Source organism: Balaenoptera ricei, chromosome 1, assembly GCF_028023285.1.
Source record: "Balaenoptera ricei isolate mBalRic1 chromosome 1, mBalRic1.hap2, whole genome shotgun sequence".
NCBI classification, from domain to species: Eukaryota; Metazoa; Chordata; class Mammalia; order Artiodactyla; family Balaenopteridae; genus Balaenoptera; species Balaenoptera ricei.
Window position 1 is genome coordinate 177,022,652 of NC_082639.1, and position 23,830 is coordinate 177,046,481.

At 37.0% G+C, this 23,830-nt stretch overlaps 1 protein-coding gene across 4 annotated transcripts in view; it reads right to left on the bottom strand.

Annotated features, from left to right (window-relative positions):
• SPATA17 (spermatogenesis associated 17) overlaps positions 1-23,830 on the bottom strand; it is a 268,975-nt gene that overhangs the window by 76,464 nt on the left and 168,681 nt on the right. For 2 of the 4 annotated variants that reach the window (XM_059905716.1, XM_059905699.1), the window contains 2 exons: positions 7,203-7,285; positions 3,383-3,712 (listed from right to left, as the gene is read on the bottom strand). In XM_059905716.1, the coding sequence (XP_059761699.1) occupies positions 7,205-7,285 (81 nt within the window). In that variant the 3' untranslated portion in view covers positions 3,383-3,712; positions 7,203-7,204. Of the gene's footprint in view, positions 1-3,382; positions 3,713-7,202; positions 7,286-23,830 lie in introns of those variants that run through there. The other 2 variants (XR_009499172.1, XR_009499173.1) reach the window with 1 other exon arrangement.

The window sequence follows — 23,830 nt, forward strand, 5'->3', positions numbered from 1 at the left end:
CGTTCTCAATCCAAATTAATGTCATTGCTCTCATTTAGAGTCTTTCATTCAGAGCGTTAAGTGAGGGCAGAGTTCATTTACTACAGAAGAGCTAGAAAGCTCATTGTTGAAGATGCAACACAAAGATGTGATGAGTTGTAGTTTTAGATGAACTTAAAGACAGGAGCTAACAGAGTTTAACTCATGGAATACAGACCAAACTAAACAACATTCTCCTGTGCTCTTCATTCATTTACTCACTCATTTTGCAATACAATTTTATTCTGATTCTTTATGTAGTGGTTTATTATAAACTGGAACTTGGACCAAGTGACTTCTATTGATCCAGCAGTGCTACTGCTTTTCAGGCATCACTATGATCTTACATAAGCTCTACAAAAAAATTTGTGATTTATTTTTTACTGTGCTTTCACTTTGTTCCTAAAAGGTTTTGAGCCGCTTTACACTGGAAAAGAAAATAAAATGGAAGAGAAAATCGGGGCAAAATTAAAAGAAGAGTTGGAGGAAAAAATAAAATGAGACTAAAGACAAGATTAGCACATAAAGTGGACACCATACAGCTATGAGAGGCCGGCCATGAATGTGAGGGACCAGAATAAAAAGGGGATACAATTGGTAACAAAATTCACAATTTCCCTGAGATAAGAATGCAATATTGACTTCACAGCCACAACAATATATTACCACAAATAAGGAGAACTACCAAAAAATTTACAAATAAAAAAGATTACTTCCCAGAAGAAACACTTAAACCAAGTATCGATCATAACTTGATCTCAGGATCAGCCAACTTAGTGTATATCTAAACTTATATCCAAAATCAACTATATCATAACTACAAACTAATGGGACTAGTTAAAAAATAACACTCCATAATGTGTGCATTCAAATGAGTGATGGTGTCTTTATAGGCACTTTCTTAGGAAGCTATCTATTATTTTATAGCTTCTATTTCTTGAAACATTTTTGGAACTTTCTTAACAATATTTATCCAACAGGTATTTTATTCGGTGCTTGGTGTTCTGCCTGATGTTGGATAGAGGGCATTTATCAAGAGAGACAGTATTTGCCCTCAAAGAAATTAGAGACCAGCAGGAAAGAAAGGCATTACTTGATTAACTACACGAAAGTTGATGAGTATTTTGATTTCAGAAGTACTGGAGGGTCCAGTTCTGAATACTCTCAAGGTATATGCCTTTAAACCTCCACAGTGCTCTTGATGTTTTAATGGTCAATATTCATACAGAATTAGCTCATATTGGGAATGTAGGAAAGAAATTGTATATAAGTTGATGTAGTTAAGTAGTTTTCAAGAAGCAACAGACTGCTTTTCCCCATTCTATTCTCTACTAAGAGTCCATATTTCATTCTTCTTTCTCCTCAATGCAAAGGCATTTTTGGCTCATCTGGATACCCTCTATAGTTATCAGGAACTTATGTGTGTGCCGGGGTGGGGGGAGGAGCAGGGAGTGTGGTGGTGAAAAACAAATACATTACACGGATTGGCTACAGAGCACCTGAGTCATGCACGAGTTTGGGTAATAGTGAGAAAGATAAAACTGGCATTCTGAATCATGAAATACTTTGCAGTTCTCAAGAATATATCCAGAGCAGGAATTATTTTTCTTGGGTGTAGTGATAAAACATGAGAGAGAGAGAAAGGGGGGAGAGAGAGGAAGGTTGGTCACTACATGTGAACCTTGCAGACTGGGGCAGGCCAATTCACAATTTTCTGTCACTCACAGTTTTGTTTCTGAATTTCCAGGACAGGTAACTTTGGAGCACTAAGACTATGCAATAGCTCATAATCTAATGCTGAAAGTTATTTTAAAAGAATGAATTCCCAAAATATTGTGAGTCCTAGCAGTAGCATTAGAATAAGATTCCAGTCTCCTAAGATTATTATTAGAAAAGAACAGGAATTATTGATTCCCTTACTATAAAGTAATACATCCTATAAAAGAAGAAAAAAATAATCGGGGAAGAGCGAAACTTGGCTTAGTAGAGTAAGAACCCGTCATAACAAGAGGCCGAGCTATAGACTCCCCACTCAGAAAAAACATCATCTTGGGTTTTTGTTTTTGTTTTTCATCAGTTGTTTCCAGAGTCAATGAAGTTTGAGAGTTGAATTGTCCATTTTGTCATCTGGTATAGACGCAACGCATAACGTTTCAAAGGACCCTGATCTGCTCTAAATCTAGCTACTTCCACTCACCTCCTTACACTTTACAAGATAAAGTAATTCATAACTTTCTTCTGTTATTTTGTATAACACCCAATAATATTTTCCCATTCTATTTCTATTCTCCTATCCCCGAATGGCAGCAAATTCCTCCTTGCAATAAATGTTGTCTTATTTTTTTAAAAAAGTCTTTATTACTTATTTGAATTTTCTACAAACCTATACTTACTATAATTCCCAACATATTCACCAAATTGAATGTTATTGAATGAATGCTCTAAATGAATGTTAACTGTTTTTTTAAAAAATAGCATTAAAGATGTTTTAAAAAATGAATCTTTTCATATAAAGCTTCACAAATCATAACCTCTCACATAATACCTCATTATACCAAAGAGTTTTAAAAAATCTAGCTTAGACTATCATAATGAGAAGGGCAAGGTTACAGACTGAATCACTGACTTGTCATGTAGCTTTGAAGTGGGCAATGTTCAGACTCTTTCTAATTCCAGTAATTGTCTTACAAGTTCATGCTAAGGTCAGAATTAACAAATATTCACCCAGCATCTTCAAAACACTTAATAGATTGTGAATTGTTATTAAAGATTCAAAGGGCTAGGAGGCATACTCTAAAATTTCATAATCTAATCAGTCAGACACTTGTTTTTCAATCAGAAACCACTTACTAAGTGAATACAATGAGCTGGATAGACCCTGCAAGCAGATGACCTCTTTGCAGTAGAGACCTGCAAATGTCTTCTCCGTCTGAGGGTGTCTATGTTTCTGCTGCCACACTCACCGGGGTCTGTGTCTCTGTGTCTCAAGTTCAACATCCCGAGGGTGTTCGAACTGGTCTGATGAGTCACAGTTTCCCTCAGAGCAGAGCTTTCATACCATGCCACTTTACCCCATTCATTCTTCAAACCATTCATCACTCATTCTTCATGCTAGCTGCCCTTCGCTTGGGCTCCCAACACTGGTGTGACTAGGAGGACGGGGTCAGAATATGGCCACTTCAGTGGAACCATCTGTGGCACTTTTGGTCACCAGTGGCCGTGGCTGTGACAGACGTTCTCAGAGGTAAAAGACCCACAGTTCATACACACACACACCATATATATATAGATATATATATATATTTTTTCACACTGTAATTAATTCATGAGTAGTCTGCTGTAAAATATTAGTTTATTGAATCATAATAAGTACGGTTTAAGTGTATTTTCTGTAGGCTCCTCATTTGTATTTTCCTTTTAGAACTGTAGAGTTTTTAATGAACCAGGGATGGTTCCAGTTTCTTCTTTGGACAGATGGGGGGAGGGGGAGGAGAGAGAGATAGAGAGAGAAGGGAGGAGGGAGAGAGAATGAGAGAGAGAGAGAGAGAGAGAATAGGAAATACTTCAAATGTTGAGAGACTTGTGTCAAGGTTATTCAGCAGCCATCAAAGTAGAATCCAGGGTTCCAGGCAGTGGGGTCTTCTATTCAACACACTTCACACCATAACCTCATGTTTACATTTTGTCTCGTTTTCTAAAACCAAAACAGTAAAATGAAAGGAGAAAAAGAACCCAGTAACATGAGTTCTCAAATTCTCTAAATATTCCTCACTTAGAGTTAAGCTCAGTTAAGAGTCTAGGATGCTACACCCCTGATTTGACTCATTTCTATCCCTGCTGGAATTACCCTTTTCTCTGATCTCTGTCTACACTGCTGCAGGTCCTGGTCAACAACATTGCTGGTGTGTGCCACTAGACACACAGAGTGTTCAGCCAGCCTGCCTCAGTCATAAGGGAACACAGCAGAATGTCTTCCTAGAGGCAAGTGGGTTGTTATATCATCTTTAGTCAAAAGATGAAGATACTAAAGATATTTTGCTTTCTGTTTTGTTTCTTGCCAATTCACTATGACTAAACTGAAAAGGGTTATAAATTCACATAGTGCCAAACTGAATAACAAGGTGTAGTAATTTTTCTTGTTGAATTAAAAATGTAACCCTAACAGGCACATATGTAGCTTCTATGCCTGATTATTACTCTCCCCTCATGTATCTTCCTTTTCCTTACACAGCGGCTGAGACCATATTTCCTCTGGAAAAAGACAATGGAATTTCACCCCTTTCCCAATTCAGGTACTAACCAAACTTATTTTTCATTTTTATTTTTTTTCTCGGCTACTTGAGTCATGCCTATGCCAAATTCCTATGAAAAGGGGAAGCAAGTACATTATTTTTCATGCATAACAAATAATTCCATTAAAACTAATCATATATGGCCTCAAAACTGAACCACTTTTTAGCAGAACGATAGCCTGGGCCAAAGCCCATTGCAAAGAAGAATGTGAAAAAAGTGAGAAGCGCATAACGCAAGAAAACTCACACTGATGTTGGACTAACCAATGATTTCATCTTATGGTGCTAATTTTTCTCCATTCTAATATTCAAAGAGACTCTTCTGTCTGGAAAGATGAATGGAGCTGAAAAGACGGCAGTGCAAGCTGACGGGATATAGCATATACTGATTTAAACAAAGGTGCCTTTGGGAAACTATCAAAGGTTACAAAAATGAGTAGTTATACAGAAAAATTAAAGAAATTAAAAGAAATCATATTATCCTAGTCAGGGAGTAGATTTTAAAATATGTGTGTGTTTAAAATCTAATTCACGCTGTGCAATTTCAGTGGCTGAAGTCTTAGTGCATTAATCAAAATGGGTAGGTGTGGGCTCTGCTTATCCTAAACTCAGACATGCTAAAGGAAAGAAAGATTAATCTGATAAAGGTATCACTATTTCTAATCGGACTGACGGGCAAGTGTAATGTGGGTGTACGAGGCAATGTCGGGTGAATTATAGCGAAGTGATGAACTACCTTGAAGATGAAGCAATCAAATAGATAGCTCTAAAAATTACCACGGCATCTTTATTAAACACTTTGGTGCAAGTGTTCCTGTCTTGGCCTTCTTCACAAAGTGCAGAAGCACTGTGTTGTATTTGGTGAAATTAAATCTTAATAGGAGAGCATCAGCTAAGGCTGCTACCCTTCACTTACCAAAATTAAGCACTAGATATTAATTTCCTTTCTAAGAGGAGGAGATGACATTTTGATAACACTTTCAATTCACAAAATAGTTAAACATCCAAGAGAAGAGTTAGCAAACACTTTTTAAAAACATCTCTCACATATTTGTATCTGTGCATTGTGCACTCTTTTTAATGAAAAGTAATGTGAAACATTTGTTACTCATCCTTGTCTTTCTTATAAATAATTTAGCAAGTCATTATTTTGTCTTCGGAAAAAAAGACAATTGTCTCTGAATTATTATGACTGAATTGAATAAAGTCAAGATGTTTTTAGAAAAAAAGATAATTGTCTCCGAATTATTATGATTGAATTGAATAAAGTCAAGATGTTTTTGTAATTGGTAGAGAAGAGCAAGTAGTTCCTATTGTTTAACAATTTGCTTTTGTCTGATTAGATAAAAATTTCAAAAAGTGAGACCATAAAGAAATATCCCCCCAAAATGTACCCCTAATCTCGTTAGTGGTAGAGATAACCACCAGTAACATTTTTGCATTATACGAATGTATACATACATATGCAATACATAAATAAGCACATACAAGTGTGTTTTTTATACATACATACACATTATACATATGTGTGTGTACACACACACATACGCACACGCACATATATACATGTTTTTTAATGGAATCAGACTACATAGTTTCCTTTGAACCCAGCTTTCTTTTCTTAGAAATATATTGGAGGCATTTTTTCAAATTAATAGGTAAAGATCTATGTTAACATTTTTAATGTCTTCATAGTATTGCATTTCATGTGTCTTAGCATTTATTTAACTTAACATATACTAATGAGTATTCAAGTTATTGTCAACCTTTGGCCATTATGAACAGGATGTATCTTTGAATTAAAATCTGAAATCATACACAAATATGAAAAATTTTATTTAGACTACTTCATGCTGTGAGTCACAAATACTAGATAAATGCTCCAATGGGTAATGGTACTTATTTTATAAACCTTTGAAACTGTAATTCCACTCAGCATTATACGTATGTTTCTCCATTGATTCAGAGTATTTCATATTTCCCCTCATATATTCCTTTGGAGGAGTTAAAAGGTGGTCATTTCTATCTACATTTAACATACTGACTTCCAGTTGGAGCATCCAAAGTTATAAATGTGGGAGAGGCAATACTAACTAAATCTAAGGAACATAGTTGCTTGCATCTACTTTGTGTTCTTTCCAACAGACCAGAGCTTTCCCTGGTTCTTGGTGTGGGAGGAACCCTGGGGAATTAACTAGCCTGATTTCTCATTCCTGCCTCTTTTCCTTCAACTGTAGTGATCTTTTCTGTCTTCATTCAATATCTCCTTTAAATTTGGCTGATGTCAGAATACTTCTTATTAGTCTCCCTTTGATTGTAATCACTTCTCTACTCTAAAACACCTTAGCAATTAAATACAGCATTCATTGAGAGTTAATTTTGTGATCTTGAATTTTATGTGGGTATCTCTGTTCTTCTCTAGTCTGTAAACTTTGGTCATCAGAGACCCAAGATGCTATTTATTTGGAATCCACTAAAGGCACCTCACACTTTAAATAACACACATATTGAATATAGTATTTTAAACTATACTGTATCTATACAGTAATGAGAAATATTTTAGCTTTTGGACACCATCAATACTTTCTCATTATATTGTGTAAAACTATTTATTTACTGTATTAATTAATTTAAAGAGAAAGGGTACTTCAGGTAGTTTTCAGTTCTACTTTGAGTTCATTTTGGAGCAGAGATTTGAAATACAAAATCCATGATTTTTGAATGTTGAAAACCATTAGACTAGAATGAAAGAAATATATGGAGTTGTATTATGTATAAATATTATTATAGCATGTTTTTTTAAAAATGCTTGATAGTTAAATCAATCTCATTTGATTTTTTATGTTATTTACTATAGCATTTTTTGAAGTACCTTTTAGCAAAAATGCATACCTTTATACAATTTGTCCAGCTTTTGAATACAATTTTCCATACTTTGAGAAGAGATCAAATGATGGCAATACAGTTTGGAAATCCTAGGAGGAAAAAGATCAACAATTACCAGAGAGGTCATGCTGATTTCTTATGTTATTTTGGTTATAATTTAAATTATATTAAATTGCTAGATGGATATCATTTAACTGCACTTCAAATTTCCCATCATGCCCTCAAATAAAACAAAATTAGCAGGTAAGATTTATCAGTTGAAAGCCAGATATATGGAGACTTTCTTAAACACATAGTTTTTACGAGCTGTGGATGGCAGCCTGGAGAAGCTCTGAGCAACACAATGACATAGCCACCTGTCTTCACAGAGCTCACAATCTACATGTTTCTCCTTGATCTTGATGATGGTGCATTTGGCTCCTTTTCTGACACGATTTTTCTTCTACATTTCCCCTCATTGAATCGTCTCTAGCAACACCTCTGCTTACTTAACACTCTGCCTCTCAGTCTTTATACTTAGAGATGCCTCCACCTAGACAGCTTTGTCTCCAGTTATTCCCATGGTTCATTCCTTCTCTTCGTCACATCCCTGTTCAAAGAGACCCTCCCTCACTACCTGCACATAAAATAGTACCCCTGAAACTTTCTATCATTTTAAACGGCTCTATTTTCTTCATAGCAATTACCATTCTTTGATACTATATATTTATTTTGTGTCCCACATGAGACGGTAAGCTTCATATGGGTAGGTACCTTGTTTTGTGCAAAATAATATTTGTTGACTAAATGAATGAAAAAGGAAAGGTGTTATACCCAAATAATCATAATAGAAGGCCACCTGTGGTAAGTATCACAGAAGTGATTCAAACAAATGCTGAAGAAGTTCAGAAGGAAGAGAGGACAAATCATTTATTGTTGAGTAACCAAAGAAGCAGCATTTGATTGAGGATAGAAACGAATGCTTTTCATGCATGTGAAACAGGCAAAGTCGTTAAAGAGGTAAAGTACTAAATCAACAGTGGATACTGTAAATAAATGGTCAGACTACATAAAAGCATATGTTTCTCCTTTGTAAAGCAGGCTTATCCTCAATGGAAATGATTTTGGACAATTTTATTTTTCTTAAGAAAACCCTGGAAGGAAGGACCTCTGCCCAGGGTCAACCTCTTTAGAGGGTTCCTACCTTACAAACACACAGAAAATAAATGTATTAAAGAACATGCAGGAACCTCTGTCACTAGGGATCTGGCTCTCCACTCCGGTACAACAGAGCCCCAACCCTAAATATCTGCTTTTATGAATAAGCCCAGGGCTTAATAACAAGCCTATTCAGGCCCCAGGGAAAAGCCCCACATCTGTTGCTTTGTGTTTATGAAACAAAAGTGACAAAGCCCAAGTGACATGAAGGATAAGAGGTTGTAACAGACACTGCTTTCAAGCACGAAAAGAATTTGTGTGATAAAAATGCTTAGAAAAAAAAATGCTTAGATAAAAGACAAATTAATTCGAATAAAATCCTTCCTTTTGGATAGCATGAATGCAATAGAACTTTATATAATGAAGTATTATTTTCTTGTGGTGCTGAAATCCATATTCTAGCTTTCTTTTTATTTGTAATTGTGATTCTAGGGGTACTCAGGAATCAACATAATGTTTGCAAGAGTGGCGCATGACATATCGGGAACATTTTGCAATAGTAAGTAATTCATATTACTCTTAAACTTGAATGTATGAAGTTAGGCATATGTGAGAAGCATGATAGTGATTTTTTAATGTCGGCACTTGATGAACCCTGAAGACTAGAACTATGGATGGTTTAAGTTTTATAAATATATATGTATAACAATAATCTAGGTTTCAAAAGAGTAAATGAAAAGGTTTGTTTTGTGCAAATGATCTTAAACTTTTGATATTTTTAACTACTTTTTTAAAATTTTACTATAATAAATCATTTTGGATATTTAAAAAAATTTATTTCTAATTTTTTCCTCTTTAAAAAAAATGAAGTATAGTTGATTTGCAATATTATATTAGTTTCAGGTGTACAGCATAGTGATTCAGTATTTTTACAGACTATACTCCATTAAAAGTTATTATAAGATAATGGCTATAATTCCCTGTGCTATACAATATATCCTTGTTGTTTATCTATTTTATACATAGTGGTTAGTAACTCTTAGTCCCATACCCCTAATTTGCCCCTCCCTCCTTCCCTCTCCCCTTTGGTAACCAGTAGTTTGTTTTCTATATCTGTAAGTCTGTTTCTGTTTTGCATATACATTTGTTTGTATTATTTTTAGATTCTGCATATAAATGATACAATGTAGCATTTGTCTTTCTCTGTCTGATACACGTAGAAATTCAGCTCAGCTCTTCATGAAATGAGGAACATTAGAGAAGAAATAAATGAAGGTAAAGATCTTAATTGATCTTACAGATAACGGTCTTGTTCAAAATAATAATAACAACAATATAATCAGTGATTATAGCTTATGGATAAGGTAAATAAATGACAGCAATATTATAAGGGATGGAAGGGAGGAGTTGGGAATAATCTGTTATAAGGTAGTTGAACTACCCATGAAACAATATAGTGTTATTTGAAAGTGGACTTGGATTACTCAAAAAGCACATACAGATTAAAAGTAAAGGCATGGAGAAAGATATACTATCTAACATTAAGCAAAAGAAAGTTGGAGTAGCTACATTAATTTCAGACAAAACAGACTTCAGAGTAAGGAAAATAATCTGGAATAAAGATGGGCATTACATGATAAAGGAGTCAGTTCTCAAAGAAGACATAACTGTCCTAAATGTGTATGTACCTAACAACAGAGCACCAAAACACAAGAAGTAAAAACTAATAGAACTGCAAGGAGAGGTAAACAAATTCACTATTGTAATTGGAGGCTTCAATACCCCTTTGTAAGTAACTGATAGATCTGGCAGGCAGAATGTCAGTAAGGATACAATTGAACTGAACAGCACTATCACTCAACTGGATCTAATTGACATTTATAGACTACTTCATCCAACAATAACCACACACTCTTCTCAAGCTCACATGGAATATTCACCAGGATAGACCACATTCTGAGCCATAAAGTATACCTTAACGACTTCAAAAGAGTAGATATCATACAAAGTATGTGTTTAGACCACAATGGAATTAAACTAAAAAGTAATAACAAAAAGATAGTTTAAAATTCCTGAAATATTTGGAGATTAAACAATACCCTACTAAATAATACATAGTCAAAGAAGAATCATCAAGAAAAAAAAAAAATTTTGAACTACATGAAAACTAAAACACAACTTGGCAAAATTTGTGGGATGCAGCAAAAGCAGTGCCTACAGGGAAATTTATAGCATTGAATGCATATAGTAGAAAAGAAGAAAGATCTACAATCATTAATCTAAGCTTCCAATTTAGGTAACTAGAAAAAGAGCAGATTAAATCCAAAATATGCCAAAGAAAATAAAATCAGAGTAGAAATTGAAAACAGGAAATCAATAGAAAAAAAAAATCAACAAAACCAAAAGCTGGTTCTTTGAAAAGATCAATAAAATTGATAAACACCTAACCAGACTAAGAAAAAAGAAAGAAGATACACATTACAAATATCAGAAATGAAAGATGGACCATCACTACTGATCCCATGGACATTAAAAGGATAATAAAGGAATTTTTTGAACAACTCTGTTCATAAATTTGGTAACAGGTGAAATGGACTAATTTCTTGGAAGTCACAATCGATCAAAACTCAAACAAGGAGAAATAATCTAAATACGCCTATAACTATTTTAAAAATTGAATAAGTAGTTAGTAACTTTCCAAAACAGGCCCAGATGATTTCACTGGTGAATTATACCAAAAAAGGAAGAAATGATACCAATTCTGTATAATTTATTCCAGAAAACAGATGTACAGGAAGCACTTCCTGACTCTTTCTGTTTCATTGCCTATAAAATGGAGATATCTTACAGGGTTGGTGTGAGGATTAAACAGGATAAAACATCTTAGCACTAGCTTTCTCCTCCATCTTTCCTTCAAGGGTAAAAATCTATTCATAGTCTATCCAACATGTGCTTTTAAAAGTTAAGTTAGGGCTTCCCTGGTGGCGCAGTGGTTGAGAATCTGCCTGCCAATGCAGGGGACGCGGGTTCGAGCCCTGGTCTGGGAAGAACCCACATGCCGCGGAGCAACTAGACCCGTGAGCCACAATTGCTGAGCCTGCGCGTCTGGAGTCTGTGCTCCGCAACAAGAGAGGCCGCGATAGTGAGAGGCCCGCGCACCGCGATGAAAAGTGGTCCCCGCTTGCCGCAACTAGAGAAAGCCCTCGCACAGAAACGAAGACCCAACACTGCAATAAATATATAAATAAATAAATAATTCCCATTAAAAAAAAAAAAAGTTAAATTAAATTCCATTGACACATATGAGAGACTGATTATGATGCAATAATGTAGTGAAACAGGACTGAAAGGATCTTGATTGTATCCCCCATCAGTAAAAATATTTTAAGCATCCTCAATATATTTTTGGTTATCTGCTTGTAATTCTATATGTGTAACACGGTGATAGTAAAATATAATGTTAAATGATATACAAATGAAGTAAAAATAAATAGAAATTATAATATTTTCTTCCCTCATTTCTTTGGATCTTCTTGTGTACTTAGTTTTGGCCTCCTCTAATATAATGAATGAAGCAACAATTAATTCTGTGTTATACTTTAACCTGTGCATTCCACTAACATTTGAGCATCTATAGTGTGTCAGCACTATGCTAGATAGCTTCCAACTAATGGTAACCAAAACTTAGCTGTGTCTTCCCAGGATCCCTCACAGGCTAGTGGAAGAGTCAGAAAATAGGCATTTATAGTTGTGTAGATAAGCAAGGACTGACTCTTCAAGTACCTATACTCTACATCCCCTGATAGAAAATCTTTCACAAATCCTTTATCACTCTTATTTTATTTAAAAGCCCACTTTCTTACTTGGCCCTAGTCAACCAATAACTGTTACCTCTGGTATAGGAAGAGGTGAACACACCATTAAGACAGCTTTGGTTTTGGAAAAAATCTGGTGCTGGTTCTCATTTGTTCATAATATTCCTTGGCCACCATGTTATGGGAAAAAACAGGCCACCATGTTATGGGAAGCTATTTATGAGCTCAAGAAAACCACCTGCACGACACTTGTACATTGTCACTTTTGAAATGGGGGGGTGGGGGACAGCTTTTCTGAAAAATAACCTCATCAAGAAAAAACACTGGGGATGTAATTCTAAATGCTGCCATAGCCCTTGCGTGCCAGAGCAGACAGCTTTTGCTATTAGCTTTTGACCAGCCAAACACAAATAATCCACTGCCAAAATGAGCTCCTTGGGACAATTTAGGACTCTTTGGAAGTGAATGGCTCTTTGAGCTGGAAGGCAGCCCAGGTCCATTTTCAAACCCAAGTCAAAATGACAAAGAGCAAATTTCCTAGGCCACTCACCCCCTAAGTGTAGGATTACTTTAGGTTGGCAGCTGCACTGTTTATCTAGTTATTTAAGGCTTTTCATCAGATACTCATGACCAGCTTCAATGTTGGTAAGCAGGATGGAGCTGATACACTATAGTGGACAAATCCTCCAAGATTAGAAGGACAAGATGGAAATGAAAGGTTATGCACATATTGTTCAGCTTAAAATATTTTTTATATAATCAGCTCTAAGCTGATTAAATACAGGAAAATATTTCCTGAATGAGACCATAGTTAAGTTTGGCTGGTGCTTGGGATTTTCCATAATCTATAAACAACAGTTCATAGGCAGTTTTAAAAGATCACCTGGCATTATTCCTGCATGATCCAACTTTGCTTTCATTGCATGTAGAAAATTCTGTGATGGAAAGATCATTTCCACTGTTTCGACAAAAGAACATACACGCAATGGCTAAGAGCTGTAGGAGTTTTTCTCTTCTTTCTGTTCACTATGAGTTTTCAGGAAAACATTCTAAAGCATTCTCTGTTATTTGTGTTCTTCTCTAGATTTAGGATTTACTATGTATTCTTTCAATTAAACTATTTGTATATGTTTCCGAAGAAACAACTTTTAGTTGACGTTGAGTTGACAATGCAGTGTCAGTCTGAACCTAGAAAGGAAACCAAGTTCATTTGTATATTAAATTATGCTCAGAGTCTCACTAAGGGTATTTGCAAGGGTGGTTTGAAAACTTTATGACTTCTGTTCTGAGGCAGGATTGCATTGGAGCCAAGCTGACTGGGTGCTTGTTTCCTCACTTGAAAGACAGAGATGAGAGAGACCTTCAAGATGGTGGAGGAGTAAGAAGTGGAGATCGCCTTACTCCTCACAAATACATCAAAAATACATCTACCATGGAACAACTCCTACAGAACACCTACTGAACGCTGGCAGAAGACCTCAGACTTCCCAAAAGGCAAGAAAACCCCCATGCACCTGGGTAGGGCACAAGAAAATAGAAAAAACAGAGACAAAAGAATAGGGACAGGATCTGCACCTCTGGGAGGGAGCTGTGAAGGAGGAATAGTTTCTACCCACTAGGAAGTCCCTTCACTGGTGGGGGTGGGGGGTGGGCGGGGAGGGAAGCTTCAGAGCCACGGAGGAGAGCGCAGCAACAGGGGTGCAGAGGGCAAAGCGAACAGATTCCCACACAGAGGATTGGTGCCGACAAGCACTCACCAGCCCGAGAGGCTTGTCTGCTCACCCACCGGGGCGGGCGGGGGCTGGGAGCTGAGGCTCGGGCTTCGGTCGGATCCCAGGGAGAGGACTGGGGTTGCCTGCGTGAACACAGACTGAAGGGGGCTAGTGTGCCACAGCTGGCCAGGAGGGAGTCCAGGAAAAAGTCTGGACCTGCCGAAGAGACAAGAGACCATTGTTTCTGGGGCACGAGGAGAGGGGATTCAGAGCACCACCTAAACGAGCTCCAGAGATGGGCGCGAGCCGTGGCTCTCAGCGCGCACACCAGAGAGGGCATGAAACGCTAAGGCTGCTGTTGCAGCCACCAAGAAGCCTGTGTGCAGACACAGGTCACTATCCACACCTCCCCTCCCAGGAGCCTGTGCAGCCCACCACTGCCAGGGTCCCGTGATCCAGGCACAACTTCCCCAGGAGAACACAGGGTGTGCCTCAGGCTGTTGTAATGTCATGCTGGCCTCTGCTGCCGCAGGCTCGCCCCACATTCCATACCCCTCCCTCCCCCTGGCCTGGGTGAGCCAGAACCCCTTAATCAGCTGCTACTTTAACCCCGTCCTGTCTGAGAGAAGAACAGACACCTGAGGGCGACATACATGTAGAGACAGGGCCAAATCCAAAGCTGAACCCCAGGAGCTGTGTGAACAAAGAAGAGAAAGGGAAATTTCTCCATGCAGCCTCAGAAGCGGCAGATTAAATCCCCACAATCAACTTGATGTACCCTGCATCTGCAGAATACTTCAATAGACAACAAATCATCCCGAAATTGAGGTGATGGACTTTGGGAGCAAGTGTAGCCTTGGGGTTTGCTGTCTGCAACTGACTAGTTTCTGATTTTTATGTTTATCTTAGTATAGATTTTAGCGCTTGTTATCATTGGCGGATTTGTTTATTGATTTGGTTGCTCTCGTCTCTTTTCTTTTATTACTTTAAAAATTTTTTTTAATTTAATAATTAAAAACATTTTTGCTTTAATGACTTTATTTATTTTATTATTATTTTTTCTTTCTTTCTTTTTCTCCTTTTCTTCTGAGCCATGTGGCTGACAGGGTCTTGGTGCTCCAGCTGGGTGTCAGGCCTGAGCCTCTGAGGTGGGGGAGCCGAGTTCAGGACATTGGACCACCAGAGACCTCCTGGCCTCACGTAATATCAATCAGCGAGAGCTCTACCAAAGATCTCCGTCATGCTAAGACCCAGCTCCGCTCAATGACCAGCAAGCTCCAGGGCTAGACACCCCATGCCAAACAACTAGCATGACAGGAACACAACCCCACCCATTAGCAGAGAGCCTGCTTAAAATCATAGTAAATTCACAGATATCCAAAAACATACCACAGGACCTCAACATAATAAAGGCCTTACCTCAACATAATAAAGGCCATATATGATACATCCACAGACAACATCTTTCTCAGTGGTGAAAAAGTAAAACCATTTCCTCTAAGATCAGGAACAAGACTAGGTTGCCCACTCTCACCGCTATTACTCAACATTGTTTTGAGAGTTTTAGCCATATCAATCAGAGAAGAAAAAGAAATAAAAGGAATCCAAATCCGAAAAGAAGAAGTAAAAGAAGTAAAGTCACTGTTTGCAGACGACGTGACACTATACATAGAGAATCCTAAAGATGCTACCAGAAAACTATTAGAGCTAATCAATGAATTTAGTAAAGTAGCAGGATACAAAATTAATGTACAGAAATCTCTTGCATTCCTATACACTAATGATGAAAAATCTGAAAGAGAAATTAAGGAAACACTCCCATTTACCACTGCAACAAAAAGAATAAAATACCTAGGAATAAACTTACCTAAGGAGACAAAAGACCTGTATGCATTAAACTATAAGCCACAGATGAAAGAAATTAAAGATGATACAAACAGATGGAGAGATATACCACGTTCTTGGATTGGAGAACTCAATATTGTGAAAACGACTATACTACCCACAGCAATCTACAGATTCAGTGCAGTCCCTATCAAACTACCAATGGAGTTTTCCACAGAACTAGAACAAAAAGTTTCACAATTTGTATGGAAACATAAAAGACCCCGAATAGCCAAAGCAATCTGGAGAAAGAAAAACAGAGCTGGAGGAATCAGGCTCCAGGAGTTCAGCCTATACTACAAAGCTACAGTAATCAAGACAGTATGGTACTGGCACAAAAACAGAAATATAGATCAATGGAACAGGATAGAAAGCCCAGAGATAAACCCATGCACCTATGGTCTGCTAATCTATGACAAAGGAGGCAAGGATATACAATGGAGAAAAGAGAAAAGACAGTCTCTTCAATAAGTGGTGCTGGGAAAATTGGACAGCTACATGTAAAAGAATGAAATTAGAACACTCCCTAACAATATACACAAAAATAAACTCAAAATGGATTAAAGACCTAAATGTAAGGCCAGACACTATAAAACTCTTAGAGGAAAACATAGGCAGAACACTCTATGACATAAATCACAGCAAGATCCTTTTTGACCCACTTCCTAGAGAAATGGAAATAAAAACAAAAATAAACAAATGGGACCTAATGAAACTTAAAAGCTTTTGCACAGCAAAGGAAACCATAAACAAGATGAAAAGACAACCCTCAGAATGCGAGAAAATATTTTCAAATGAAGCAACTGACAAAGGATTAATCTCCAAAATATACAAGCAGCTCATGCAGCTCAATATCAAAAAACAAAGAACCCAATCCAAAAATGGGCAGAAGACCTAAATAGACATTTCTGCAAAGAAGATATACAGATTGCCAACAAACACTTGAAAGGATGCTCAACATCACTGATCATTAGAGAAATGCAAATCAAAAGTACAGTGAGGTATCACCTTACACCAGTCAGAATGGCCATCATTAAAAAATCTATAAACAATAAATGCTGGGGAGGGTGTGGAGAAAAGGGAACCCTCTTGCACTGTTGGTGGGAATGTAAATTGATACAGCCACTATGGAGAACAGTATGGAGGTTCTTTAAAAAACTAAAAATAGAATTACCATATGACCCAGCAATCCCATTACTGGGCATATACCCTGAGAAAACCATAGTTCAAAAATAGTCATGTACCACAGTGTTCATTGCAGCTCTATTTACAATAGCCAAGACATGGAAGCAACCTAAGTGTCCATCGACAGACGAATGGATAAAGAAGACGTGGCACATACATACAATGTAATATTACTCAGCCATAAAAAGAAACGAAATTGAGTTATCTGTAGTGAGGAAGATGGACCTAGAGTCTGTCATACAAAGTGAAGTAAGTCAGAAAGAGAAAAACAAATACCGTATGCTAACACATATATATGGAATCTAAAAAAAAAAAATGGTTCTGAAGAACCTAGGGGCAGGACAGAAATAAAGACACAGACGTAGAGAATGGACGTGAGGACATGGGGAGGGGGAAGTGTAAGCTGGGACGAAGTGAGATTGGCATGGACATATATACACCACCAAATATAAAATAGATAGCTCGTGGGAAGCAGCTGCATAGCACAGGGAGATCAGCTCGGATTTTTGTGACTACCTAGAGGGGTGGGATAAGGAGTGTGGGAGGGAGACGCAAGAGTGATGGGTTATGGGGATATATGTATACGTACAGCTGATTCACTTTGTTATACAGAAGAAAATAACGCAGCATTGTAAAGCAATTATACTCCAATAAATATGTTAAAAAAAAAAGTACCAAGAGGGGAAAAAAAAAAGAGATAAAATGATATAAAAATAATGACACCCTATTCACAGGGTTGTTAAAAGGATTACATGAGTTCATACTTATAAAGCAATTAAAATAGTGTCTGGCATATAGCAAATACTTAGTGTTAGCTATTTTCAAATAAGAAACTTCAAAAAGCCTTTACTTTAAAAAAAAATAGTTGTGGATAAATAATCCTAAATAGTTGCTTATTCAAAGGTCATTTATATTTGACTTCAGTATACATATTCCTATTTTTAGGTAGGTACACCTAAATTCAAAAGTTTTATATTTGAGTTACTATTAATTCTTTTTCCATATTTATATATCTTTCTTTTTCTTAATAGTTTTATCTTTTTCTTAGTTTGTGCTCCTCTTCCACCTTTATAGTCTTGATTATAAATGCACAAGTTGGAAATGGCAGGCCAACATGTAAACTGAAGGATGAATAATGGGGTTTCTTGTTTGACCAGCCCATTGTGTTATGGTGTATATGGATTATGGCCATAGTAAAAGAAATACAAAGATATATAAGAAGTAATAAACCTAGATGCAGAAATATAGATGTACATATAAAATGTGGCCTTAACTGTTTAATTTCAACTAAAAACAATAAGAATGTTATCTAAATAAAAGTCACTGAAATGGAACACCCAACAAGAGACAAATGTTGTAGTTAGAATCATCTGTAGCCTGTGAGTTGGTTTGATAACAAAGCTAATGATACCAGGGTAAGAGGTTCCAGTAACATGACTTTCACATACAATGGCAACCCATTTTAAGTAGAGGGAATGCTATATGGCACTGGCACTAAAGGGAAAGTTTGGGCTAGTACTTGGTTAGTATACTGGAGAATATGCTGCAAAAATGTTCCAAGATAACATCAGAATGGCTTAAGGAGAACCACTTAAGTGGGGAATACAACTGAAGCCAGAATTGTGACATTCTTAAATACTAAGAGTTTCTTGTAGGAAAGACACTGAGTGCCTCTAAGTAAATAAGTATTCTAAGGAAACTCTCAAGAGGGGGGATAACTGCTAAAAGACAGGACACATTGTATCCTGAGTTTAGCCTGGTAAAAAGTAAGCACTTCAAAAGTATTATTTGTCTGAAGGAATGACTGAAGAATGAATAAATAGACTTGGCCCTGGGGAAACCATAAACCTGTTCAAATTTTGAGCCTTCTGGAATAGCACATCCTTACTCTCTCCTTCAACCCCATCACTCTAGAAACCAAAAGAAGGAGATGGCAGCTGTATGGCCTGGACTCCATCATCAAGAGGGTCCTCTCAAAGTCCACTCCACACTCTGAGAACTTTCCTTTTCCAACTGGTAGACGTTATGCCAAGGTCCCTCTGTAAATTAAATAACTTGAGTCTAAGTGTATTTGGAGGCGAAATAGAGAAATCAGGAGAGGGGGAGAGAATATAGTAGAGAAAAAGTAAGTAACATATTTATGTATGAGATCTATGAGGAATGGGTGGGCTCAATAAATCTTGATTGAATAGAAATATGTCTTCTTGTTATGACCCCATTTTGCAAGGATGGTAATACCTAGATTCATCAGTAAATAGGCTATAAAGGATGTGTTCAATGATGTCTTCTTTATAAGAACACTGTTACCATCTATCTACATTATTCAGATTCCTTATTTGCAAATTCACCTACTCACTAAAATTTATTTGTAACTCCAAAATGCATACTCACGGTGCTTTCAGTCATTCAGAGATACGAGCAGAGAGGTGAAGATTTGAGTCACCCAGCACCCACACTCCCAGCCAAAGCCTGTCTTCTCATTTCAGCTCTCACACTATAAACAAGTGTCCTTTCGTGTTTATTTAGTGGCACCTTTTTCACATTTTTGTTGGTGATTTCTCTTTTTAAAGTAGACCCCAAGCGTACTGCTGAAGTGCTACCTAGCGTTCCTAAGCACAAGAAGTTTACTGTGTGCCTTAAGGAGAAAATACGTTTATTAGATAAGCTTCATTCAAGCATAAGTTATAGTGTTATTGGCCAGGACTTCAATGTTAATGAATCAACAATATATATTAAATAAGGAGTCTTTCAACAGAAATACACATGAAACAATGTTATGTATTGATTGGGTGACAAAAATGTTGACCAGAGGCTCAGAGGAACCTAACCTTGCACTTCCCTTAGGAGCAATGGCTCAGTATTTGCTGATTCCGTGTTTGCAGTGACTTCATAGAACATAACTATGGCAAGTACAAGAATAGACTGTAACTCTTCAGTACAGCCAAGCTCCATCATGACATACTTACTGCTGCATGAACTTACGTATTCTACCAGAATATTACAAATAGCATGCCTCGTAGAACACAAGTGACACTGAACAAACAAATGAATGAATGAGAACATGAATAAAAATATGACCTAATGGATTCAAAATATTGTTTACTATCCTTACGGGGTGGGTTGTAAATAACTCTCCACGAACATTAACCATATATGGATTATAATCTGAAATTTTAGTTTTATAAGAAATGGTTTTCATTTCAGTATAATTTCTCTGAGATTAAACATAATCTAAAAATATAAATGAAGCTTTAGGGGAGGGTGGGACGAATTGGGAGATTAGGATTGACATATATACACTACCATGCATGAAATAGATAGCTAGTGGGAACATGCTATAAAGCACAGGAAGTTCAGCTTGGTGCTCTGTGACAACCTAGACGGGTGGGATGGGGGGATGGGTTGGGAGGGAGGTCCAGGAGGGAGGGGATATACGTATACATATAGCTGATTCACTTCATCGTACAGCGGAAACTAACACAACATTGTAAAGCAATTATACTCCAATTAAAAAAAAAATTGTCAACTGAAAAAAAAATTATATGATATTCAAATTTCAGTGTCCATAAAGATTTACCATAGCATAAATATATATATATATATACACACACACACACACACATAAATGAAGCTTTAATAAACAGAATTCGCATAGCCCTCTACTAAACTTAGATTTTCATATTATCACCAGGCATTATCATGTTTGTTTAATTTCTTTCAAAAAGAATTGGTTTTAAACATTCATTTATTCACTCACTCACTCATCTCCTCTCTCTCTTTCCCTTTCTTCCTTCCTTTCTTTCTTCCTTCCTTTCCTTCCTTCCTTCCTTCCTTCCTCTTTCTTTCTTTTTCCCTCCCTCCCTCCCTTCTTTCCTTCCTTCCTTCGTTCCTCAAAAAGTACTAATCCAGTGCCTACTTATACCAAGTGCTGTTCCAAGCAGTGAGGATACAGCAATACCTAAGTCAGGCAAAAACTCCTGTCTCCATGAAACTTAAAGTTCTAGCGGGCGGCGAGAGACAACAAGCAAATAAAGTCAGGTAATGATAAGTGCTGTGAAGAAAAATAAGACGGGGTAGGAGAGAAGGGTGAGGGCGTTAGGGACAGTGCCTGCAATTCAAATCAGGTGGTCAGAAAGGCTGCTCTGTGGTGACACTTGAGCACTAACTCGAAGGAGGTGAGAATGTAACCATGCAAACGAAGAGCACAACTACAACCACCAAGTTTTTCACTACAACACTAGTGTCACTTCAAGCAACCAAAATCTGCTAAGCTACCTTAAAAAGATAGTTTTACCTGCTCTAAGACTTTTGGAGGATTTTTTCCAGGGTCTGAACCCTGTTAGTGCAGAAGGTAGGAAGCATCGAGCAGTAAAAAAGCACTGCCTTTTCTCTGCAGACAGCACAAAAGGGGCGCCGTGGCCTTGTATATGAACAGAGCTCCACTAACTCACTTCAACAAGCACTGTCACATCCTAATGTTGTCGTCATACAACGTGAATGGACACCATCCCGGCGCCCCAGGATCAGGTGTGCAAGAGTCACAGTAAATGGGGCCTAGCCCATAATTTCCAATTCCCATTCGTGCAGTTATATCCCTTGAGCAGCACTGCCCAAGAGAGACATTTGGAGAGATAAAGAAGACTATTAATAATGATTACCTATTTCTTTCATTGATACCACAAATGGGGTCTAATGTCAAAAAGTAATTAGCCAGGAAAAATGCACATAGAAATAATACTTGATAACACTGTCTGGGTAAGTGACAGCTGGAGAATTTTTTTTTTAAGATAGGAATAACCAATGTTTGTCAAGGTGTGGTGCTTTTTTCTTTAACGGTGGACCCCCGTAAGAAAAAAGTGATCCTCCTCCAAGAGAAGTACTAACAGAATATATTTTTCCTCCACTTTTCTTGAAATTGTCCACATCTAAGTTTTTGTGATGGAATTTATTACTATTTCCTGGTTAGCTGGAGGGGGAGACCGCTGCATAACATGTGTTGTTCATTTCCTAATTACCTCCGGAAAAAGCAAACATCCTGAAACAATACGATGGATAATTTAAAAGGCATAGCTAACTAAAATGAAGGGCAATTTTCTACATATTTTAATGGCTTTGAAAGTACAAATCTTACCCTTGAAATCAACTAGTAATCAGATCTTAAAATAAAAAAGTAATATTGCCTTGCCTTCATAAAAGCCAGTTTATCTCCTGTATACCATTTTCATCAAACAATGTTTTCTACTTGTTGCTTTACTTTTTTACTGTGAGAATCTGTATGATAATGTGGGGTATAAAAATCAAGAAATTAGTCTCACAGCAGGGAGTCTGCTAACAACACCATTTTCATCTTATCCTTCAAGCAGTGGCACAAAACATATTAATTGCAATTTAATTTATGCAACAAATATTTCATTTTAATTATACTTAATTTTTTGTCAACCTATAAAAATGTCAAGAGTTCTGATGCAGTTTTTTTCTTACCAGTTTTTTTAAATGAAAGAATTAAAATCAAGTGCTGTTTCTGAAAGAAATTATGAAAGATTTCTAATTACTGCTTATGTTCTTGAAAAATTGCTAATCTACTAGCCCCAAAATAACATCTGGGAACATGTGAACTTGAAGCTTTATTACTCAATATTTATGAGTCTTAATAATATACATGCATCATTCATATGATGAAATTCTCACAGGAAGAATTTTTTTGTAATTATAGGATATATCAATAACTGTCATTGAATGGTGAATTTTCTATGTAGAAATGTTTTTGTTAATACCTCTCAGGAAAACTAAGACGAGAATAAGTGAAATTGATTGCTGCTGATACACTGCATTGAAGTAAAGAATATTTACCATTAACAGAAGTGGAAAGAAAAATGTCAGACCGCCAAAGCTGAACAGTATTAATTATATTCAGCAAATATTTATTAAGCTCTTACTAGGTGCAAATCCTACCCAAACATTACATCTCGTATAAAAATGCTACCTTCTCCTGGAAATCCTTCTCTCTCAAAATGCAAATTACATCTCTAGGCACTGAATGCTTCTGGTGCATAATTATACCTTTCTCATGGCCCTTTTATAGTCTCTGTTCTGTGACAGTAATTCCCCTCCATGTTTCATCTCTCCACTAGATGATAAGGTTCCTGGGTGTAGGATCCAGGTCTTCTGTGTTTATATCCTCCACCTATCACGTTCAAAAATACTTGAAAATGAAAACCTACTAGTATGAATAAAATGTTCTGGGTGTTATGTTTTGGGAAGTAAAACTATTATTTCAAAAGCCTCTCTATAAAATTTGTAAAAACCTGTATTTTGAAATTATTCATTTAGATGACTTCTAGTTTTAAGATGGCAGAGTACTGAATTTCTTGCCCTATTTTATATTCTCAGAAATGGCACCCCCAAACATGGAGAATTATAAAAATCTACAAAAGTACATCTTCTGTGAAACCAGGAGACAACAATGACCTCAAACTGTAACTTGTATTGAGAAACAGATAAAGGGTGGCAGCAGACCTAAAAGAACAGAGACACTTCCTGTCTGGAGAGGGAGATATCATTGAAATTCCATCCTATTCTTCCTCCCTAAACCCAGAACCCTCAGGCACTGAAATCTTCAGACATCTCAGAAGGTGAAGCATAGGGCTTGGCTGAAAGTCTCCATATGGAACACTTAACTTTTAAGATCCCTCCCCAGGTTCCTCCGAAGGAACCTCCCTCCCTTTCTCCCCACCACCCGGTTCGGATTTGTTTTCTGAGGGAAAAAAATTAAAAACAAAAACTGGTGCATCTAGGCATAGTAGAAGACAAGGGTCAGGCACTCTACTGAGATGTAAGTGAAAGTCTTCACACTGAATGGTGAGAATACCATTCTACTCCCCACCCTGTTCCCAACTCCCAG